Source organism: Scardinius erythrophthalmus (assembly GCF_964197995.2).
Source record: "Scardinius erythrophthalmus genome assembly, chromosome: 12".
Lineage (NCBI taxonomy): Eukaryota > Metazoa > Chordata > Actinopteri > Cypriniformes > Leuciscidae > Scardinius > Scardinius erythrophthalmus.
Genome location: NC_138232.1, coordinates 7,874,874 through 7,900,102, shown reverse-complemented (window position 1 = coordinate 7,900,102; position 25,229 = coordinate 7,874,874). Strand labels below are relative to the sequence as shown.

Below are 25,229 nucleotides of genomic sequence, written 5' to 3'. Positions count from 1 at the left end.
TGACGTATCCTCTGGCGTGGCCTCCTGGGATAGAAGAGTATCCATCGGTCGAGCACTCAAAAATCTGGGCGGAAGCGAGTAAGCCATCCGGGAACTTCTCGCCTACTCTTTTATGAATACTGATGTTTCGAACGTACTGCTTCCTTCACGTACTGTTTTCGCCTACTATATAGTAGGAAAGTAGGCATATTCGAACGCACTTAAGTCCGAATCTCGCGATAATTAGTACGTCACCCAGGTAATTCTCGCCTACTCTTTTGGATTCGTACATACTTTTTCGCTCGCCTACTCTTTTTCCCATACTAAATAGTAGGGAAGTATGCGGTTTCGAACGCAGCCAATGTCTATTACAACAAAATGGCAAACACGTGGTACAATCCTACACCACTAAGCCAACAAAGAGGCTTTTGTACCGAATAATTGAATAAAAAAGGCAATTGTCAGAAAAATGATCAAGACCCCAACAGTAGCCAATGTCTTTGGCTGAGGCGCTGTTTACACGAAACCGGTTTCAATTAAAAACGTATAACTTTTTATTCGTTTTTGCCATTTGTTTTACATGACGAAAACGCAAAGTTTCGAAAACGGGTTTCAAAGTGCAAGTTTTTGAAAATGGTCTCCGTGTAAACAACAAAAACACAAATCTCTGAAGACGATGGCGTCATGCACATTACGTGTTCAGTCTATAGTGTTTCATCGCCATTTAATGGCCTGGCAGCAGAATACAGTGTATTTAGTCGTTTTCGCTGATCCGTGTGAAGAGATCCATGTGAAGAGATCGTTTTGACATGCGGAAAAACATTTGACATTTCGTCTGTATGCGGAAAAACTTCTCCGTTTTAAGCAAATCGTTGTCGTGTAAATGTATCCTGAGATAAGAGAAACTTGGAAAAATAAACTCAAAAATCGCTTCATAAACTCTTTGGGGGAGTGGAAAGGAGGAGACTAGTGTTGTCGCGATACCAAAATTATTGTTTAGATACTGATACCAAGTCAAGAATTGCGATTTCTATACTTTTTCGATACTTTTCCTGAAAAGGGAGAAACACTCTCAAATATCATTGCTGTGCTTTATTTTAAAACCGGGACAACATTCTAATCATATAACACACTAATAAATGAACATATGAACCGCAGATATTGAACAAAATATGAAATATAAAAATATTAAAAATAAATTAGAGCAATGACATTCAAGGTAATAAAATTATAAATTTAGCAGCATTATCTCAGTTATCATAAGAAACATAAGAGTTACTGGTAATAACTTTATCTTGATTCTGAACTTTAGATATTTAGAAATTATGTTCGGGTTGGGTTCGGTCACATCAGCGCGATAAGGCATTGAACATTTTAAATTTAAAACAGCTTATTAGGTAGCCAATGTGCCTGATGCTTTCACTTGATGCAAACGTTCGCTTTTGTGATTAAAATACATGTAAAATATTACCATAACATCTGTCTTCCTGTGTGCGGAAATTTGTTTATGTAGCCGTGACAACGAAATTACGTGCATGCATGCCTGTGTTAAAGGGTAAGTTCGGTATTTTACACTTAAAGCCCTGTTTACAGATCGTTTCTGATGAAATAGAACGGTTAGGATTAAAATTTGGACACATGCTGCTGTCCCAAGAATTTTAGGTTTCTTTCGCTTTCCCCAAAACCTCTAGAATGGGTGTATAGGTGCACTGGAACAATACTTCATAAACCGCATTAAACTTTCGTTTACAAAGACCTGAAACTCACCGAGTGGTCAGGGACGTTCACTGATATGCTCACACAAAAATCGCTGCAAAAGATGCTTTCCAACAGGTGTTTTACCATTCGTTGTAAAACTGTGGATCTATTTTTCCAAACGTCTCACACCCGTAGATTCTTCCGTTGAGAGCTAGAATAATAGACACTCCAGCCCAGTTGGTGGCGATAATGCACCTTTGCCAATTGCAAGCAAACCACTGGCATTTCATTGAATACACAGAAGAAGCAGAAGAAGAAGCGGCGGAGTAATACCGTACCTCACACAGCACATTCAATACAAGTCAATGGAGTTGGACAAAAACTACTATAAAACCTGTTGGAAAGCATCTTTTGCAGCGATTTTTGTGTGAGCATATCAGTGAACACCCCTGACCACTCGGTGAGTTTCAGGTCTTTGTAAACAAAAGTTTAATGCGTTTTTTGAAGGATTGTTCCAGTGCACCTATACACCCATTCTAGAGGTTTTGGGGAAAGCGAAATAAACCTAAAATTCTCGGGACAGCAGCATGTCCAAATTTTTATCTTAACCATTCTATTTCATCAGAAACGATCTGTAAACAGGGCTTTAAGTGTAAAATACCGAACTTGTCCTTTAAGTGCGCTTGTTGCTCCGTGCGAGCTGATGCACTCATCCCGTTGACATTTCCGAATACCTTCCTACAGTTGCTTAATAAAAGCGGGCTTTCCACACAAACAAACGTACATGTGTCATTAGTATGAGAATTTTTTTTTTTTTTATCTGTCGGTCTCGGGTCTGGCTCGGACATAAATATCTTTATGCCTGTCGGGCTCGGGTCGGGTTCGGTTACTGCTCTGTCGGACGCAGGCCGGGCTCGGACAGAAAAATTCGGCCCGATCCACACTCTAGTCCATAGGGAGGCACTGGAAGGGTGCGTTGCACACACCAACATGGAATGTGTCTCGTACAAATCTGGAACGCGGTCATTCTTAGAAGTATCGATACTAATACATTTAGGAATCGTGACGTTTTTAATTTCCGAGAATCGGAACCGGTGCACCGTGCAACACTAGAGGAGACTACTTAGGGAAAAAGCCTGGAACAACTCTGAATGCCATAAGCAAAACACATGATGGTGGAAACATCATTGAGGATTCCTTGTGAGTGCATAATTATAATGATACACATCCTATTTGTGAAGAGAAATATTGTCACCTACAGCCACTCTGTTTATGAATCTTTAGCTTCATTCTCTATTCCCTATTTTAGCCTGCTAATCTCTCTTTGTCCGTATTATTCACCTTCACATGAATAGTATGGAAATCTTTTGTGACTCATTGCATTTGTAGGTGTTTCTCTGTGTGTATTAATATGTTTAAGAGGAGTTGATACCCTCCAGTCACGTGACTCATGAGGGTAAGTTAGAAGCAATAATAAGATTAAAGACATCCCATAACCTATAAACAGCAAAGATTAGCCTTTTATTTATAAGCTTGCCAAAGCTTCAGCGGCATTATTTCCACACTGGTATCAGCAACCACAATCTCTACTAAGTCATACTGGAGCTCCCACCCCCCTTCTTTTTTATCCTCACTGTGTAATAAAAGGCGTTAATGTTGAATGTTTGTGATGTCAATGGTATATATTCTATTTCTGCATTCCATTCTAAGGTATAACGTTTTTTATTGGTCCTAAGTGGTTAGCAGTGGTGTTCTGGTCTTTAAAACACGTCTATAAAAGACAAAGAATTATAATAGAACAACATTTTCAGTTTGTTATAATAGAAAAACCCTTTCAGTTTTTCTCCTAGAAAAATTTAGCTTCAATTCAAACATTTCTCATCAAATGTTTCCAAGGCCAAATGGAGACCAAATTAATACCTAAAAGAAACATGATGGACAACTCCATTACATCTGAGCTATGAAAGAGCAACCTCTGAGCAACAACAATTTACTACAGCTTTGAATGGTTCTGAACCCTGAAGGTAGAAGAGAATCCTTTTGTAGGTCATTTTCTTGGCTTTTTACGTCAAACATGTGTGTGCACATGTGCGTTATAGAGTATTCTTAATGTTAAAAAGTGAAAAGGGCAACTAAAAAAAGACTGAATGTTAAATGGGAAGTATGTTAAATGGCTTCAGCACATATTCTCAGTGCACAATCAATTGAGCCATTGACCAAGTGATAATCTGTTAATAATGTCTGTACACACTCAAGCTGAGGAAGGCATAACAGGGTCAACTCCCTGTGTAGAGACAGCTAAGGATGCACAGGGAGAAATCCCAGCCTTTTTGCATCATCTCAGGTGAGTGGCTCATTATCACATCCAGTGAGGAGTTTCTACAATCATGTACAAATTATGTTCTCCTGAGACACACAACAAATACTCATATGCATACAAACACACACACTAGCGTGTGAAGGCTCCAAAAGCTGCACAGCAGGACATCCCATAAAGAGCAATTAAATCGCATGCAATCCCACAGGAAAGAAAAATCACAAATGAGATTCTTCTTTAACAGACACAGATACTTTACCATACTCAAGGAATATGTGAACAAAAAATCATGAAATTATTTTTCATCATTGTCTGCCAAATCAACATGAAGGAAGCCATGTTGTTGTCATGTGACAAAAGAACCACCCCATGTTTTTATTTTTACATGAGGTGTAACTCAAAGAACATATATAAAAAAAAAAAAAAACAATGAAAGGAATTAAAATATTTTACTTTTTCCTTAAATGGACTTGTACACAAATTATCATTATTTTCTAAATGTACATAAATTTAAATGTATGATGAAAATGGTTTAAATGTCACCCTCCCCCACATACCCCTCCAAAAAACAGTATAAAAACAGCATGAACACAAAGAGGAAATTGCTATGAACTTGCCACTTTTTTTTTTTTTTTTTTTTTAAGAGATAAAAAAGAGGTAAATATAATCCTGCATAACCCACACGTTCAGCAGATGTTTCTGTGACTCTTCAGTGAAAACTCCTCCTTTGACCTTGACCACTGACATTCAACCACTGCTGCAGAATTGTCATGGCAACCTTCTTCAAGCTCGGTAGGAGGCAGTCACATGAAGAGGTTTGTTTGAAAAGTGTAGAAGTCTCTGTCCCTCTTATCATCAGCATCAACACCATGCTAGACTGGTTGCTACTTACCGTATACAGTCTGAAGGTGTTAATGGGGGAAATTACAGTTGCCAGTCCTGTACTAATCTATTCTGTAATTTTATCATGGGGTGACTCAGAGGTCATGATAATGGACAGAGACCAATGGGCATATTTGGCCAGGATGCCGGGGTTCAACCCCTACTCTTTTTTCGAAGGACATCCTGGTATTTTTAATGACCACACAGAGTCAGGACCTCGGTTTAACGTCTCATCCGAAGGATTGTGCTTGTTACAGTACAGTGTCCCCATCACTATACTGGGGCATTAAGAGCCACACAGACCACATGATGAGCACCCCCTACTGGCCTGACTAACACTTCTTCCAGCAGCAACCTGGTTCCCTCGTTTCATCACGGGTGGGGATACACACGAGCTGTGCGTTGTTTGTATGGGAGTGGAGCATGCCCAGTCCTCACTTGAGGGGGCTGATTGCGACCATTATGAGAAGCTATCTTTGAGAATCCTCTTCGAGGATGGTGCTTCGGCACGCGTTCCCCACTGTCCGGGTACTATTCGGGTGCGACTTAGATCGTGGGTTTGCAAATGGATCTGGATTTGCGAGGGCCCAGCCCTTTCTCTGCCCTTACATGCCAGGTCTAGTGCCTTATCTAAGGGGGATGCACGAGCTGCCGTTTCTTCACCCCTGGATGAGGTACCGGTACTGCAGCTATCCAGCTCTGAGGAGTTGGATGTTGTTAGTATTGAAACAGGAGATATGGAGGACTCACCACCTCATACTCCTGCATATGAGGAGCTTATGGAGGTTGTGACTTGTGCTGTCGCTAAGCTTAACAATGACTGGTCAGCCGAGAAACAAGAAATACATCAAAAGATGAAAGATTTCTACCATCTAGGTCACAACCTCCTCGTCTTGGATTGCCTTTTTTTCCCAACCTCCACATCGAGGTGTCGAGGTTGTGGAAGAAACCCGTTTCCTATCGTGTTTTCAGCCCCCAGACATCTAATTATTCTAATATTTTGGGACTGAAACACCATGGCTATGTGGCGATGCCCAGGGCTAAAAAGACGCTTGCAAGCTTTTGCAAAAGGAGGCTATAGAACGGGTTCCTCCTCCCAGCAGGGAGTCAGGGTTTTACAGCCATTACTTCGTTGTTCCAAAAAAGGATGGAGGGTTGCGTCCTATTCTAGATCTGCGCCAACTAAATCGCACTTTTCAGAAGCTTAAGTTCAATATGCTTACACTCAAACAGATCGTGTCACAAATTAGGTCCGAGGACTTTCTTGTCACGATAGATCTCAAGGACACATACACTTGAAGTGTACAAATTTTGAGTTCTTCCTTTCGGCCTAGGTTTATCCACCCGCACTTTCATGAAATGCGTGAATGCAGCTCTGGCTCCTCTGAGACTACTGAATTACATTAATGACTGGTTGATTCTACCTCAATCCGAGCACTGGGCGGTTCGGCATCGAGATGTCATTCTTGCTCACATGAGAAAGTTGGGGTTGAGGTTCAATGCTAAGAAGAGTGTGCTTCTTCCAGCTCAGAGAACCACTTTTCTAGGCGTGGTTTGGGATTCGACGACGATGCAAGCACATCTTTCTCCTGCTCGTATTGCGTCAATTCTCTCAGCCATAAATGGGGTAAAACTAGGCCAGTAACTCACTGCCAAACAGTTCCAAAGACTGTTGGATATGGCAGCTGCATCCAAAATTATACCTTTTGGCCTGCTGTACATGAGGCCCCTGCAGTGGTGGCTCAAAACCAGGGGTTCTCCCCGAGGAGAAACCCGCTACACATGATCAAGGTCACGCAGTGATGCCTACGTGCCTTAGTTATGTGAAAAAAACCTTGGTTTCTTTCCCCAAGGCCCGGTGCTGGGGACTCTTTGTCGTCTCGTAACGCTAACGACAGATGCATCCCTCACGGGTTGGGGGCATTCGTGAGTGGTACACTCTTAAAAATGAAGGTTCTTAAAAGGTTCTTTGTTGGGGTATATGGTTCCATGAAGAACATTTAACATCCAAGGAACCTTTCCATTGCACAAAAGGTTCTTTGTAGCGCCAAAAGGCTCTTTAGATAATAAAAGGGTTCTTCACCATCAATCTCATGTGACCTCACATTGTTGGAGTAAATTTTTGTTTCCCATACATTGATTTATTTGTGGTGGCCAGCCACAATATCTGCACTGACCGCCACAAATAGATTTGTGCTTCCTATGTTAACTAGACTGTAGCGGCGTGCATTTGGGCAGTGATGCATTATTTTCACATTTGCATAGTTGACGATTACAGCATTTTTTTTCTTGATCTGTAATGAGATGAGTTTGTAAACTTGTTTTCCACCCTAAATAAAAGCTTGACTGCTCGACTTTTACGATATATGGCTATCACTGTAATAGGAATAATAATATTAATAATAATAATAATTATTAGTAGTAGTATTATGTAGTGTAAGACTGAGACAATTTAAAATAGGTTCGAGTCCCATTTAAAGTTCAGGTACAAGTCAGTCTTTTTCTTTGTTCAATTTGTACAGCGAATATGGGTAGGAGCTCTTCATTTCAAATGAAGGGTTCTTTGCAGTACCGAAAAAGGTTCTTTATGGCACTAAGAAAAAAAATAGGTTCTTCAAGGAACCTTTCAGTGAAAGGTTCTTTGGGGAACCAAAAAAGGTTCTTCTATGGCATCGCTGTGAAACCCCCTTTTTGGTTCTTCCTGGCACCTTTATTTTTAAGAATATTCTTTCCTGGCACATAAATCGGCTGGAATTGATGGCTGTGTTTCGAGCACTCACACACCTCCTCCCAGACCTGAGGGGCCATCATGTGCTTGTCCGCATGGACAACACATCGGTAGTCTCCTACATAAAACATCAGGGGGTTCTGCGGTCGCTTCACCTATACAAACTGGCTCACCAGATCCTCCTGTGGGCCCAAGGGAAGCAGCTTTCTCTAAGAGCAGTTTATATCCCTGGGCATCAAAACCACAGAGCAGACATCCTGTCGAGGCAGGGGCTCCTGTGAGAGAAGTTTAGTCAAGCGGAAGTACCTGTTTGCATCTCAAGAGACAACACACTGTCCGATGTGGTTCTACCTCACTCATCCAGCTCCTCTCGGGCTGGATGCCATGGTGCAGACGTGGCCGAGGTAGTTGAGGCTATTTCACCTGCTTATGAGTTTACTTACAATATAAAATGTTGACGTCAATGGTTAATTTTTATTGTAAATGGCAATCATCACTATTTAAATGAACCCCTAACCCTAAGTACTTGCACATAACACATAATTATAGCTCAAAAAATACAAGTTGAGGAGAGGTGTGATACTACTTTTATAGCCCATCAGACTTCTAACAGATGATAAATCAGGTAAAAATATTTAGACTTTTATTGAAGAATGGACTCGAGACAAATCTAAAGACAATAATCATGACTTGGGCTAGTAAGCAACCGTTCAGAAACACCCTAGCAACTAGATTGACGGTGATTTTGCAACTGCCCACAATGACCTAGAAACATGGCTATTTGCTTCTAGATAGTTACATTCCTTCATTTACATCATTTACTTGAATGTGGGCAATCATTTAAAAAGTTGCAACAATGTGAGAAGCCAGACAGACCCATACTTGTGGATTGATAGGGGAGAGGGAGAGATGAGCTTCTGATAGTGTTGCCGAACACGCCTTCACGTCCCTCTGAAAGTGACACTGTCGCCATGGTTACCAGAAGAGACCATGTCTTCCACATTTTCCACAAAGCGATGGCATGACAAAACACTCAAACACACGTACATATTCTCCTGAATATCAATGTGAAATGAGTTAAAATCCTTCATAAATCGTTCAGTTTTTAGTACTGCCCTTGAAGAAATGTCCTCGTCTTTATCTTCTGTTTGTCTCTCGAAACAGCTCTGACCTGATGCTGGAAGACAAGGTTCGGCTGTATCTGTAAAGCCCTTGAGATACAGGGGCAACAGCTGTGTCCGTGTTCGTTCACACACACAGACACAGAGCTAGATGACCTGAGCGACTGGTCCTTGGCAGAGCCCTATTTTTTTCGTTCATTATTCATTTGTCTGCAATGAGAGGGAAAATCCAGTCACAGAGTCTATATATAAACCTGCCCAGCCCCTCATGTAGTTATTAATAGCTCCAGTTGGGCAGCTTTGGGATCCTACAGGAGTGCTCTCTTAGAACACACACACACACACACACACACACACACACACCTCATATAGAGATCCAACAGACAGCGTGTGGAAATATTTCATGCTCCAACTTTTATGTTGTTTTTCATTGTAGACCATCAAATAGAATTATAAAAAAACTAGATTTCAACATTTTCTGATAGCTGATACCACAAGTCTCTATGATGTCACTACATATGACACAAGTTCCTCCTTCAGTGTACGGCTATAGGATATAGTCATGTTTTAATGTGCATAGGTTCAAATTGTAAGTCTGGTTGCTTTGAAAAGTAATATCACAGCCCTCCTCAACAAGCTGCATTATTTGAGGAATCATTCGTCTTTAGCAGAACTGGTACAGGATGATTTACACACCAAAATGCAATATTAATGAACATTCTGTCATCATTTACAAAACACAAAATAATATATTTTGAAAAATGTTGGTAACCAAACAGTTTTGGTTCCCATTGACTTCCATTCTATTTTTTTTAAGCATATAATGGAAGTCAATGGGAACTGTTTATTTAGCAACATTCTTCAAAATATCTTCTTTTGTGTTCCACACAAGACAGAAAGACATTCAGGTTTGGAACCACATGAGAGTGAGTAAATGATGACAGCATTTTCATTTTTGGGTGAACTATCCCTTTAACAGTTCTTAACCTAAGTATGAGAAATAGTTATGATTCTGCACAGTGTAACTCATCTCTCATTTGTGTGTCATTCAAGAACATCTAATGATTAGAAATCAGACACGTATCTATCACAAATACGCAGTTATGCACCAGTGACTCTCTCCGAGACACACCCGACCACACAAACTTGCTCATACATTTAACATTAGACACTGGCACAAAGAATCAAACACGAACAAAAACAGCGGTACACAAAGTAAACACATGCACATACGCACGCCGCTGCTTATCCTGGCAGAGACAGCTGTGCGTTCAAGCGTCGCACAAGACACAGTTGCTATGGTGACAATGACGACACGCTTTTTAGCATTGCAGGGATGGGAGAGAGAAAAGAATGCATGTGTGTGTGACTGTGAGTGTGTGCCTGTGGAAAATAAGACAGTGGCGAAAGCATTTACAGAAACGCAACAAGCTAAAGATGAAAAGTTGAGACGTGGAGAGCAGCAAAACACATCCTAATGTAGAAGAACTAAACGATTGACGAGACGTTACAATATGAGCGAACACACCCAAAAGTCAATGAATCATGTAATTTGACTCTTGACCTGAATCTTTAAAGTTTAAAGGCAGTAACACCATGCAACAAAGAGACAGCCTTCAGGATTACACTTAGGTCAAGGGAAAGGTAATTAAGAGAGGCGTACCGCAACCGCAGCAATCACATTATTTTTTAATGTATCTCAGAGAGTAGTCTCAGTTATTTTCCACATGGAATCTACATCGGTTTCACAAGAGTAACTACTAACAGTATAATGCCCATTTTCAAGAAACTGTGTTATTTGGTGACTTATTCAATATTTAATTTTTATCATACTGAAAACAGTCACATTATTTGATAGCTTGGTTGTATCATACTTGGGACTTTAAAAAAAAAAAAAAGTTTAGTAATAATTTCTAATTATATATATACATTAAAGTTTGGGATCTGTAAGATTTTTTTATTGTTTTTGAAAGATGTCTCTTCTGCTCATCAGCAAGCATGAATTTGATAAAAAAAATACAGTGAAAATGTCAAATATTATTACAATTTAAAATAACTTTATAAAATTTAAATACATTAACATTTTAAATTGTATTATTACAACTTAAAATTACATATTTTAATATATTTAAAATTAATTATTTTAAAAAATATGTATTTCCTGTGATTTTTTCAGCTCTAATCCTGTCACATTGGCTAATCCTTCAGAAATCATTCTAATATGCTGATTTGGTGCTCAGGAAATATTTCTTATCACAGTTAAAAACAGTTGTGCTGCTTAATACTGTTGTGGAAACCATATACATTTTTTTCAGTATTATTTGATGATTAGATCAATTTAAAAGAAGAGCATTTATTTAAAAAATGCTTTTTTGTTACAATATAAAAGTCTTTACTGTCACTTTTGAACAATTTAATGCTTGTTGAATAAAAGTCTTAGGCCTGGTTTCACAGACAGGTCTTAGATTAAGTCCAGGTTTAGGCCTTAGTTCATTTAGGACATTTAAGTAGCTTTTATAAACGCGCCTTAGGGCCCGTTCACACAGAATGTGTTTTTGCTTTGAAAAATGCGAGACACGGGAAGTGGAATGGGGAAAAAAACTTTTTTTTAAAGTTGCGCCAAGTTTTTAGAACGCCGTCACGCATGAGACGCTGCAAAAGACACAAGATGCGAGCGCAACCTTTATACACGTCCGTCTAGTCACTAGACAGACGTGTATAAAGGTTGCACTCGCGTCTTTAGTCTTTTGCAGCGTCTCGTGTGTGACGGCATTCCAATGCGCTATTTTCCATTGTTTTTCTATGTAAACACACTAGTGTGTTTACATAGAATAACAATGGAAAAGTAGCGCATTGGAATGGAAAAACGCGTTCTGTGTGAACGGCCCCTTAGAAAAAAACATTACTAGTGTACATCTGGACATATTTTAAGATATGTCAGTGCAAGTTAAAACAGCTCAATTTTAGTGAGTCTGTGACTAAGCTAAAGCCTTGTGTGTGAAAACGGGATTCAGTGTAACTTGCTGACCCCAAACTTTTGAACAGCAGGCACAAATGGCACCATTTCTTGAGAAAGGCCTTTTCAATGTTCTGGTTCTACTCTAAAGACTTTAAGCCCCCCCCCCCCCCCCCCCCCCCTCTCTTTCTCTCTTGCATCTGCCTTAGAACTACACACCCATCCTTGAGTGCCATTTATTTTGTACCCATGGCCTTTGCTTCCCTGTCAAATCCATTCCAGCAGCGATCCAATCTCTGACACCAATAGAAGGGTCTGCACTAAAGATGCTCTCCGTGCTTCAGTAGGTCTTGTGTAGTGTGTTTTACGGTCGTTTCTATTGATTGCACTGACTATAAGGTAGCACGGTGAGCGCTACCTGTCACTATAAACATGACAAGCCAAGTGGCAGGGACAGAATAAAATGACAGCACAGGAAACTGTTGAACCCTGCTCCCTTTCTATTTGCCATTTCTGTGATTTATTAGCTTGTTGCACATTCGAATGGAATTTCTACGCAATAGGGAAAGAAATGGATGGATTTTCTCAAACAGTGGATTTCAAAGAATACATTACTTAAAATTTTAATTGAATTAAGCCATACTGTATTCTGATTAATAAATTCAAGTAATCATAAATGATAATGCATATAGTAATATTTGCTGAAAAAAGACATTACTGTGGTAGATGAATAACACACCTTTAGAAGTTAGGATATTGTTTGGGCTGGGCGATTAATCGCATCCAAAATAAAAGTTTGTGTTTACATAATATGTGTGTGTACTGTGTATAATTATTTTGTATATAAATACACACACATGCATGTATATATTTAAGATTTTTTTTTTTTTATATATAAAATATTTATATTTATATATAGGCTAATATAAATTATGTATAGTATTTAAATGCAAATATTTCTTAAATATATACATGCATATGTGTGTATTTATAAATACAAATAATTATACACAGTATAATTAATATACTGATATATGCGATTAATTGTTGCCCAGCCCTAAATTTAATAATAGCCTACACTATGTGGTAACTGTTCCATCATTAATGAATCACTAGAAAGGAACAATGCAATATCAACATTCTAGTAACTATGAACTAACAAGAAACTCTGATTAATGAATTAGTAAGCAATAGCGATCAGTTCAAAAGCAGTAGTTCACTATTAGCTAATCAAGTAGTTCACTATTAGCTAATCAGTAATTATTATTTTTTTTTTAATACAGTAAGTAATTGCAAACTGACAGTCCTGATTTCATTTGTTTCTCTTCAACAGCAATTATGAGACCAAATGTAGAAATTTCCGCTCATTTTTAAAATCTTCCCGGTCTACTGCCATTTGGTATGACATCCACTTCAAACGTTAACTTTCTTTAATTCTACAGTAAGTAAATCCACTTCACGAGCTTATTACTCTTCGACAGTGATGCCATATAAATATACATATAAGTTCAAACACAAAATTCTAAAGATGGCTGAGAGCTTGTTTCTCTGACGCATAATCTCAGTAATGAAAATGTGCTCAAAATGGCCAAGACGGCAAATTGAACACATTTTCTCATTGGATTCCTTTAAGACCAAATTAACCCTCACACGTACACCTTTCCAGTTTATCACACGCTCACTCTCTTCCTGTTTCAGTCAAGCTCATGACTCGATGGAGTATTAACGGCCTGGGAAAGACTTCAATAGAATGAGACACCATGTTCCTCTGTGATACGCTGACAGAAACCATCTTTGATTATCTCTCTCTAGATTAGCCTTCTCTCGTATGCCGGAACTTTCTCATCATTTCATAATCGCTAACATACAAGATGTGTCTGCTAAATTAGCCAGAGCTCACCTACGTTTTATTTTTACCTTATCTATACAGCTGTTTCAAACCTTGTGAGGACCAGTCTAAGGCAGCATTACATGTATAAATGACAGACATATCAGGCAATATCAGAATGTATTGAGAGTAGAGGAATATGTTGATTGCATCTTTATAATGAAAATAAAATATTTATAATATATATAATATTATATTAAGCAATGTAAACAAACAGTATTATGAAAATATTATTAAATAATATATTTGTAAAATATAATACAATTATATAATATTTTTTATTGGAAGGCAGTTTGTCAGGTCTTGGAACAGAGCTTTTGGACTTAAACTAAGAATATGCTGAATAATGCATATTTCTGTTCTGATGCTAACCATGTAAGCATATACTACATATTGACCGGGCTAAATCGTATACCATAGTAATACCTTTGGGTAGGGTAATGAAGGCCAGTAAAGGGACTCAATGCATCAACATTACATAAACCTTGTGTCTAATGTCATGTGAAAAGGTTAAATAACCATGCCAGAGAAAAGCCCTTTTATTTTATCGTAGGTCTGCTATTGCTTATTGCTCTTGACAGTAATATAGTTTTTTAGAGGGCACAAGAAATTACTCATCAAATCATGTTAATTAAAAGCTGTGCGCCTGTTTCGGATTTGCTGGTTCTGTTTATTTTCATAGGTGATTTACACATTACGAAAGAAGCTCTATTATGCATTATGCAAGTGCTCACATTTCTGGAGGTGACAGATAGTTCTTGAAAGGCAATTAAAGGTGTATACTGTAGGCGTTTTATTTAGAGTACCACACACACATTGTCCCTGCTACCTGACAGATCTCTCAAATGGGTGTCCTGAGACATCAGGGGCAAGTTACATAAACTTAGCCACTATGTAAGACTGTGTATTAAGAACTAGTTTGACAAACTAGCAGTTAGTAAAGCGGTAGTCTTACTTTTCCAATTCAAATTAGACTAATCTACCTTTTTATGTAGCTTACTTTAAAAAGTTAGGACCAGTATTGAAGAAAAAAACTTAATGACTAACTTTTAATACTAGTTTAAGCATATGCAGCCGGCCACAGACGTGTCTTTGACACTGTAAACAGCGATAAATATTCAGTTGCCATTCAAAAACACTCACAGCTTGTTAATTTGTGCCTTCAAGGTTGATTACAGCAGGTTTGCTGACACGTTTTTGGAGGGTGGGTTAGTGTAGATTAAGAGAGTGTAGATTAAGTTAACCAGGCAAAATCTTCTGTAGAACCTTTTTAGAAAAAAAAGGTAACACTTTACAATAAGGTTCATTAGTTAACTATCTTACTAAACATGAACTAAGAATGAACAATACTTCTACAGCATTTATTAATCTTAGCTAATATTAATCTGAACATTTACTAATACCTTATTAAAATCAAAGGTTGTATTTGCTAACATGAGGTAATGTACTGTGAACTAACATGAGCAAACAATGAACAGATGTATTTTTATTAACTGACATTATCAAATATTAACTAAAATAGTAACAAATGTATTGCTCATTGTTAGTTAATTTTAGTAACTAATGTTAATTAGTGAACCTTATTGTAAAGTGTTACCAATTTTTTTTTAGAAAATTTAAATATGATGTTTCATTTACAACGATTCAGCTGTCAGCTGTTTAATTCATGCTCTGGAAGACAGTATTGGTGCAGTGAAAAAGATATGTGTAATGTTAGCCTTTGAGTGTTAAATGTTAGCTGATGCAACAAGCAAACTAACAAACAAATGACACAGTAACTCAACTTGGTATGATGAACAATCTCAGCAGGTTTCAATGAGAGGTAGTATTGGACACAGACTGGTCAGGTTGTGTTGTCCTTGGGCTTTGAAGAAGCTAAAAAAGAAACCATGAGCCCAGCCAGTCGACAGAGATAGCACAGTATTGAGATAGCATAGTATTGACATATTGTCTCCGGGGACACTGAGTACAGGGCGACCAGGGCCGATTGCGAACATGAACCTCTGCTGATTCAGTCTTTCTTCGTTTGTTTCGTGTTGGTTTAACAATGCTATGTAGCACAGTATCAACACCCTGTAGGGTGTTGGGCGATAGGGCTGGGCGATAAAGATTTTATCGATTAACTCGAATGTGTAGTTTACGTCGACTTGTTTGAATGAAAATCGGTTTTCTCTTTAACAGCCACCGATGTGCCCCTCTGGGCTCCCGTAGTTCCAAACGGGCTCAGCGTTTGCCATAGAGATACACAAACAACATGGCAAATGAACAAGACCACAACAGCACAAGCACACCCACCAAAAACATTTACAAACTGAATCCGCAGGGCTGCCAACTCTCACAAATTCACTGTGACTCGTCACTTTTTACACGCTCTCACGCCACACATCCATTTTCTCACACAGTGAAAAATCGCGAAGAAGACACTGACACCGACAGACAAGACAGAGAAGGTTACTATTGATATGAAACAAATTCTCAGCTCTCAGATTCTGTCAATTTAATTACAAAATTCAAACAATAAACACCGTTTTGGCACTTGTAAATGTGACGTGACAGATCGCTGACAGATCTCAGTTCAAGCGGCACGTGAACCGATCATTTGTTACTCTTTACTACTAGTTAATAGTAAATAAACACGAATGATCAATAGGTAATTTGAAAGATACAGTTCAACATTACCGAAATGTAATAAAATCGATCGATCAGTGTTTTTCAACTACGGAAAGAGGTCCATAAAACAGCTGGAGAACATGTCACGTAACGTTATATTTAGGCTACCTCAGGAAAGCCATTTATCGACCATAGCACGTTAGTTGGACTTAAAAAAATTGCTATAGAGAGGAGTATTTTGCTAAATATGATAACTATATTTATTATATTTTTATCAATATCATTAAAAAAATATAGCCTATGGTTGTTATTATAAAAAACACATTATATTTAATTTGAGATGCTGACAGGCATTAGGTGAGTTTTTTGGGGAGAAAATTAACATAACACATTAACGTATCTACTGTACCTAATATTTATCCAAAGAAATCGATACTGTATCAAGATCAGAATCAAATCACAAGAACTGAATTGAATTGAAATTGTGAAATTTGTGTCAAGCAATAATAAAAACAGTAGCATACCAGTCATTGTACCATGTAAACATTGTGTTGTCTGACACAATAATCTGTTGTCTGACAAAATAATTTAATAATGAAAAAATAAGAACAAAAAGCCTCCAGGAAAAAAAAACAATATATCGACTGCAACGTAATCAGTAATCAATTAATATTTTTAATATTATAATACTTTCTTGTTTTTGCATGTGTTTATAAATTCTTTGTACAGTATGACTGTCTGGCCAAAAATTATGTCTGCAAAATTTGTCATGTTTAATTGCATTATCAGAGATAAAACAATTGACTCAAGCACAACTACGCAACATGCTTACAAAAATCTTTAACAAATTTTTAATAATATTTGAATAAAGGGTGAAGATGTCGATTTTCCTATGCTGGACATCACTTTTGGCCGCTATATGATCGTTTTGATATACTGGATCGTTTAATAGCCTATATATTTAGTAGATACAATGTATATCATGTTTATATATCATATTTATCTACAGTATATATGATCACTATGCTTTTTGCCTGATATGCTGGATATATATATATATATATATATATATATATATATATATATATATATATATATATATATATATATATATATATATATATATATATATATATACTACAGTGCTATGCATAAGTTTAGACACCCATGCTAAAGTTGACTAAAAAGAGGAATAAAAAATCATCTTTTGGAAATTGAACTTAATGCCTTAATTTAAAAAAATAGGAAAAATCCAACCTTTAAGGACACCAATTTTCTTTGTGAATGAATAATGTATCGTAAATAAATAAATGTTCTTCCTTAAAATACAGGGTGCATAAGTTTGGACACCCCTATGTTAAATTCTCATAGAGGCAGGCAGATTTTTATTTTTAAAGGCCCGTTACTTCATGGATCCAGGATACTATGCATCCTGGTAAAGTTCCCTTGGCCTTTGGAATTAAAATAGCCCCACATCATCACATAGCCTTCACCATACCTAGAGATTGGAATGGAGTACTTTCCATAAGATCATCTCTCAATGCAAATCAAACAAGCTATTAGGCTAACTGAAATAAAACCACGCCAATCTCTAGGTATGGCCCTCATTACAGTACCTAAGGATCATGACTAAGATTGGAAATTAATCATGAATAATCTACCCCCCCCAAAAAAACTACTTTGGTTGCTATAGTTTCCCAAAATTCCATTAGCTTCTCTTAACAAGCAAACACTGTTGAGAAAGAAAAACGTGACACTGACTTGACAGTGGCATTTCATACACAATATGGTATTTCTGAGTCTGCTAAGCATGCTGGTCAAACTTGCAAGTTTGAATGAGGAAATCAATGTTAGCTTCATTATGTACTCACTGCACACTACATACTCTTACTTCAACACAGAAACACAAGCCATTGCCCTGGAAACCGATGGAGTTTGCCATGGCAACAGAGGCTCTGCTGCCAATTGTGTAGGTGAATGGGAATGCTGTGATTAGGGATGGATTAACACTTGCTGCATGTAGACCTATTGAGAGTTAAACAATTTATCAGAAATTTTATCATTTTTAAATTGCTATTGGACTACAGCACTCAAAGTATAGGAAAGTAACTTCTAGAAAGCTTTGATTGTGCCTAAAAAGGCTAACAAATACAATTATGTTTGCAAAGAAGCAGAAATAGGCCAAGATTCTGCAAAGAATAGGTGAAATTAGTTGTTAGCCTTGATGGAAAAGCCCTTAAAGGGACAGTTCACCCAAAAAATCTAAATTCTGTCATTTACTCATCTTCATGTCGTTCCAAATCTGTATGACTTTTTTCTTCCGTGGAAAAAATCAATTCTAAAGACTTTTTGCTCTTTTCCATGCAATAACAATAAATGGGAACTAAAGTTTTCAAGCTTCAAAAAGTGGTCTGACTTTACTCCAAATCTTCAGGCCATAATTTAAGTCTGTATACTATTAAAGAGGCTACATGCGATTTTCTGAAATTTAAACTCGCGACTGACACCTGTGGCCAAAAAACGGAACTGCTCTTCCTTTCTGCTCGCTCTCGTACTTGCACACTTCACAAGTCATCCGCTGCAAAGAAGTCAACATTATGTTTACAGAGGTAAGAACAGTCAAATACATATATTGTTTGAGAAACTAAGTTTGTTTGCTGACTAGCGGTGGTGGCAGAGTGATTTGAAACGTTTAACAAAAATGCGCATAAAAAGGCTATTGTTACGTTTATTTTGGGGAAAAAGTTGCATATAGCCTCTTTAACTGATAGTCTTCCTTTTCAGAGAGTTGTTCAGTCAGCCAAGTCAATGAGTCAACTTGATTCATGATTCTGATTCAAAATCTAAATGTAAACTGATCTCAGACATCACTATTTATCACTATTAAATTTCTGTCTGTTTTTTTTTTTTAAACAAAACTACCCCCCCCTCCCCCTTTACATTACAAAAATGTAATTGCATGGAAAAGAGAGACCAGCCCATTCTTCAGAATTTCTCTTTTACATTCCACGGAGGGAAGAAACTCATACTGGTTTGGAATGACAAGAGGGTGAGTAAATGATGACAGAATATTCATTTTAGGCGAACTGTATCTCTAACTGTAGCACGAACCTGTTCTTTAATGTCAAAGCCAGACACGCTGCTCCAGAAAAGTCGCTTCTGTAAATGGCGAGACACTGACATGAGACTCTTTTTTCTGACTCGCGGCATGTTTTTGATAACTGTGCGTGAGAGAGAAAAGAGCGAGACATAGCCGAGCTTGAAGACAGCCATCTGATTCATAACTATTTTTTGGTGTATGATGGTAAATTTCTCTAGAGCTCTGCAGTCACATCTCATTTCAACAACTTGCATTGATGGGTCTGAAAAAATAATTACACTACTCTATTCATTAGATTCCAAGACTGCCTAGCCTCCTAAATGCTACAAATCACCTCCTAATGAGGTGTGATAAAAATGATTAATTATATATGCAGAAATATGGGCCTGGTATTAATTAGATGGGGCCCAAGCGCCAAAGAATGTCATCTTAAAAACGACAACACCACAATTTTACTCTCATTGCTCGGCAATGCATAAATTAAAATGGCACCAGTTAAATGTGTTATCCTTTATGAGATCATGCATAAAGGCACATCATGTGATATCTTCCCTATAAGGGGCCAGTTCAACATGTTCAACAACGACAGACACTTTACTCACCCACTTTCACAAATAAGTTGAACGAGATGCGATAGAAAGGCGATTAGGGCTGATTGCACAATAACAAGCCTCATGGCTTCCTAGCATTTAGATACAAAGCTCACAGAGCATTAGATGATTCATATCACACTGTTCTGATTCTTGATTACATGATTCACAATAAAAAGTTCACATCACAACTTCTGTGTCACAGGTAATTAGGCGATCCTAACCGCAGCAAACCACAGGTTAAGGCCTGCGTACCACGACGAGCTTCACTAAGCAGCTGCCGAGTGCAGCACGATAACTGCAGGACACTTTCTAATAATGCATGAGTGTTCAACTTGCACATCAAAATAATTCATTGTGGTAACAATAGCAAAGCATAATTACAGGCTGTTTTGCTAAATGACTCTTATATGCAGACAATGTAACTGGCAATATTATGTTAACTTCTTATTTATAGAACTGTTGGGTCACACTTTAGTTTAGGGTCCAATTCTCACCATTAACTGACTATTAACTTCAGCTTTTGCCTCAATAAACTCCTTATTACTGCTTATTAATAGTAAGGCAGTGGTAGGATTTAGGTATTGGGTAGGATTAAAGGATGTAGAATATGGTCATGCAGAATAAGGGATTTATGTGCTTCATAAGCACTAATAAACAGCCAATGCCCTAAATGGACCCTAAAGTGTTACCAACTATTGTATAGAAGCAATATCACTTATTGTTGTTTAAAAAGTGTTTTCTATAATTTCATTAAAAGATCATTTTGAGTGGAGCTGATATTTTAGCTTTATTGTATTTTAATGCATATTTGCCACTGTATGTAATATTTACACATTACACATACTTCTTGCCATTTATCACTTTCAGCAGATTACAAACTGTTACACTATACCTGCTATAGTTATGATTTTGCAACTTGGAACTATTATTAAATTAATCTCTTACTCATTAACAATGGAGTTTCATATATTACACAAATGACTCATTTCCTGTTGTGTTGACTAAAGGATTAATGAACAGGGTGGAGCTTTGGAAATGATTAGAAGCAATTTCAAATTCATTTCACTTCATCCAATCCTATCAATTCATACACTGAGATATAAATGTCACTTTTATTATCTGAACTGCAAAGGAATAGATTCCAGCCCTGGTCACAAAAGCGGAGTCTTTCCGTAGTTTTCTATTTTTAGGTTAGACATCCTGACATTAGACACCTTTACAGGCACTAGTCAGATATCTTCATAAATTTTGCATTGATAGAATGGATGGCTTATTATCTGTATCCCTCATAAGAATTAATGTCCCTTGAACGTAATAGTAATAAAAATGCAGTAGTATTAACTAGTGAAGGAGAAAGGTTGTCTTTCTCAAAATAAACAGGGTCACCTTCATTCGTTTTTAAAATGCCATATGGTGTTTTCATTTTTTAATAAATCAAAGGCATGATAATAATCATATGACACTTGAACTAGATCTGTGGAAATGTCCTTTATCAACTCTCAGGTATCGCAGAAGGCTTTGAAAGCCAGAAGGTAACTGCCACCATCTGAGCGCTTCAAGGGCTTTTAGAAGGACAATGGCTGTAAATAACTACATCCAGTAACTGATTAATTTCTTTTATATCAAATAGAGACAGTAAATAAGACTGCTGTTTTGTGACATCTCTGAGAATCAGGAAATATCCACATCCTCAGGCACAGGGCTACGTCGGAACTGTGGGTCTTGAATAAAAGTGATGCGCTAAATCATAAATGAGATTCTTTGAAAAGAACATTTGTTAATTACTCCGTCTTGACATGTTCGTACTTATAGTCTGAACTCACAGCACCACCTTTAATTGGGATTAATCTTGGGTGATTTGACATCCTTTGCATTTGGAATGTATTTTAATACCAGCAGTTTGTCTGTCTCCTCCAGGTGCAACACTTACAGCAATACACTCTAGACCATGTCCATTAACTTTTAAGAATTTAGGTTAAAGTCCTTATGAATTTATAAGAGAAATATTTCAGATTTCACTGCATGGCCTTACCACACAATACTAAAAAAGATTATATTAGACTGCCATCATTTAATTTCAAGTTACTATTTCAAATCTAGAATGCATGTGTATATATCACTGTAAGAAATATATCACTGTTAAAAAATGGGGGAAACACCTGTAAAAAAGGAATACAGAAAATTCTTTCATATTAAACTGTACATATGGGCCCTATTTTAACGATCAAAGCGTATGGTCTAAAGCGCAGGGCGCAAGTTCACTTAGGGCGTGTCCGAATCCACTTTTGCTAGTTTAACGATGGGAAAATGGTTGGCGCGCCAGGCGCATGGTCTAAAAGGGTTGTCCCTATTCTCTTAATGAGTAATGTGTGTGTTTTGGGATTTACGTGCGTTAAACCAGAGTCTCATCTCCCATTCTCTTTAAATGGCAGTTGCCAACAATGCGCCAGAACACACCTCGTTTTCAGACCAGCACGCCCATGGGTGCACAAATGGGCGCAAATGGATTTGCTATTTAAACAACGTGGCACAGGACGTGAAAATGATAACTGCGTCGGACTGAAACTAACAAAAAACACATGCATTGCGCTTGCCGCTGCATTGCGCCGGGTGTAAGATAGGGCCCTATGTGTATTATAACACGTAGTTTTTCAACTTTTTAAATCACCTAAATGCCAAAGTTAATTTTAAATACTCCTGTGGTGTGAATAATTAATTACTTTTGAATAATTATTAGATCATTTGAATAATAGAGAACATGTTGTTTAAAATATTTAAACACATCACACCCTAAGTATTCCCCAAATGTATTTCATGTACTCGAATCTGAGGACCTGCGCTTGAAATTGCATAGATTATAAACACACAACTCAGATTTACAATGTAGTTAGTCAATACCGGTAATAAATGGAACTGAACACATTACATAGTAAATTGCATGTACAATTGAATTAAAAACAACATTTACTGCCAAAGCATTCATGCCTTGACTGAGGCATCACACCTTTGACCATGAGGCTTCAGTACCAGGTCCTGAACTTAAAGCAAATTGCCACCTTCTGTCTTGTAAACTTTATTAATTAATACACTTTTAGAGGCAACTAAATAGAATGGTAATGCAGGACTAGTAAATGCAGATAAGGTGAAGTCTAGCTTTGAAATATGACCAGGCGGTATTCTGCAATGATATGACGGCGGTCTGACATAATCTCATTGTGCGGTAGGGCCACGCAGCAAAATCTGATTTGAGACAGATGTAGACAGAGCCCGTTCGAGTGAGAATGAAGGGGAGAAAGGAGGGGCTGAAAACAGAATGGGACACAAAGTCTCATGGAGGATAATTAATGTGACATTTCCCTGACATTTAGCCAGAGGTGCAGTAAAGGAGCCTGAAGAAAGAGAGGGGGAGGGGGAAGAGTAAAAAGCCAAAAAAGAAGCCTGACTCTTTGTTCAGTTCTTAACTGAATACAAAAACATGTGTGCACATGTGCCTAAAAACAATGGTCCAGTTTAGCCATAAACCAGTCAAACACTAACTTTGTCCTTTAGTGACATAGTTCTTCCTTTCAAAGTGATAGAGTCATCTCTCTGTTGCCTGGTAACAGGAAGGACAGTCTTACACTGAACTGTCCCTCCCAATCCCATGTGACTATATATATAAACACAGGTACACAATTATAGAATTAGAGCACATTAAATAGATGGCCAACACAGAGTGAGAATGCAAGTTTACAGATAAGCATAGCATCTCTCACAATACCATTCGACCAAGATGCTGTTCTTATTGATCCAAGATGTCAACTAAAAAGGATGTAGATCCATATAGATGTCAGACCTGCAGCTATGATCGACACATAGAAGGTCTGAGTCTAAATGTTTACATGGAAATACTGAGTTTTGAATTGTGTGAGAAGCAGGAGAGTGCCACTCTGTTGTGATTGATTACAGGACTGAAGCAATTTAGTTAGAGTCCAAAGGCTTGAACTGCACTTTTTACATCTCCCTCTTAAGCTAACTGAGTGTTGAGTGTTTTTTTTCCCCTGATATCTGAAAATCTATTTCTGATATCAATAATTAGGAGAGTAATTTCAGATATCTAAAATGGCTTTCTTACCAGTAACAATCACATTCATGATATCAGAAATGAACATTGTCACTAGTAGTGACAATCAAATGATCAATATCAGTAGCAATTCAATTGCTGATATCAAAAATAAAGGTTTTAACTAGTAAGAATTGTATTTCTGATATGTGAAATTGGAATTCCAACTAATAAGAAATAAATCCTTGATATCAACAACTGAATTTGAATGGCAGCCTGTGATGACATTTGACTAGTGAAAAGAGTGATGACGTCATTGTTGATATCAAGAATGAACATTTATACTGGTAGAAACTTCCTGATATATAAAAATTGCCATTGTTACTAGTAGGAAATCTAATTCCTGATATCAAGAATTAGCGTTTTAACTAGTGAAAATTGAATTGTTTGATATCAAGAATGAATAGGCTAAAAGTCCAGTATCAGTCGGATAAGATGCTGTCAGTGAACTTGTAAGTTAGTGATGCATACCTTGGCTGCTACAGACGAGCCCGGTTTCTCTAGTAGGTCCCACAGTTTCTTCCTTTTCTCTGAACAACACGTATTATCAAATTCTTCGCCCTCCCGGTCCTTCATAGTATCCGCTTCCCGCTTGAGCTCCTCGTTCATCTGCTCTTTCTTTTGGTGGTACCGGGCCTGGCAACACGACTCCAGGTAGATCTCATCCACCCCCCAGTAGTCCAGCTCCATGTTGAAGGACAGGGCGCACATTTCCTCCATCATGTGCAACTTCCCAGTGCGGTAGAAGTTCAGAATAGACGTGAACGCCCCAGGGTGCCGGTCAAAAAAGTACTCGTTGTCGTCCAAGCTGTAGTCGTCGCATATGTCCATGAGTGATTCGTGGGTTTTGCAATCTCGTAACTTGCCCAGTCGTGTGCGCGGCAGTCGGTCCAGGGTTCTCCACAGGACCTCGTGCGGCAGACCCCCTACGTTGAGTTTGACACGCCGGTAGCACGACATGCTCCGGACTATATCCGCAGGCTCCGGGGGCAGAGAGGCCGTCGAGCGAGAGCCAACTTTACTCATTCCCGCGGAGGGTTTATCCATGTTGTTTTTTGCGTAGACTACCCTATGATTTTGGTCATGGGACAGGCGGTACCAATGGTTCTCCGGGCTGTTTCATTCTATTCGGGCTGTTGAATAAAGGAGAAGCAATAAATGAGTTTTAGAATATTGTTTTCTGAAGTTTTAGTCCTCCTTCTAAATAAATAAATTCCCAAACAAATTACTAGCATGAGCATATTAAAAGTCTGAC

At 37.9% G+C, this 25,229-nt stretch overlaps 1 protein-coding gene across 1 annotated transcript in view; it reads right to left on the bottom strand.

The window, feature by feature from the left end:
• The window catches only part of kcnb1 (potassium voltage-gated channel, Shab-related subfamily, member 1), a gene marked incomplete at both ends in the record, with an annotated part of 32,162 nt that extends 7,141 nt beyond the window's left edge, over nucleotides 1–25,021 (bottom strand). Inside the window, one exon of the mRNA XM_081380596.1 lies at nucleotides 24,446–25,021. Coding sequence (XP_081236722.1) covers nucleotides 24,446–25,021 — 576 coding nt within the window. The remainder of the gene's footprint in view (nucleotides 1–24,445) is intronic.
• Between the last annotated feature and the right edge of the window lie 208 nt (nucleotides 25,022–25,229).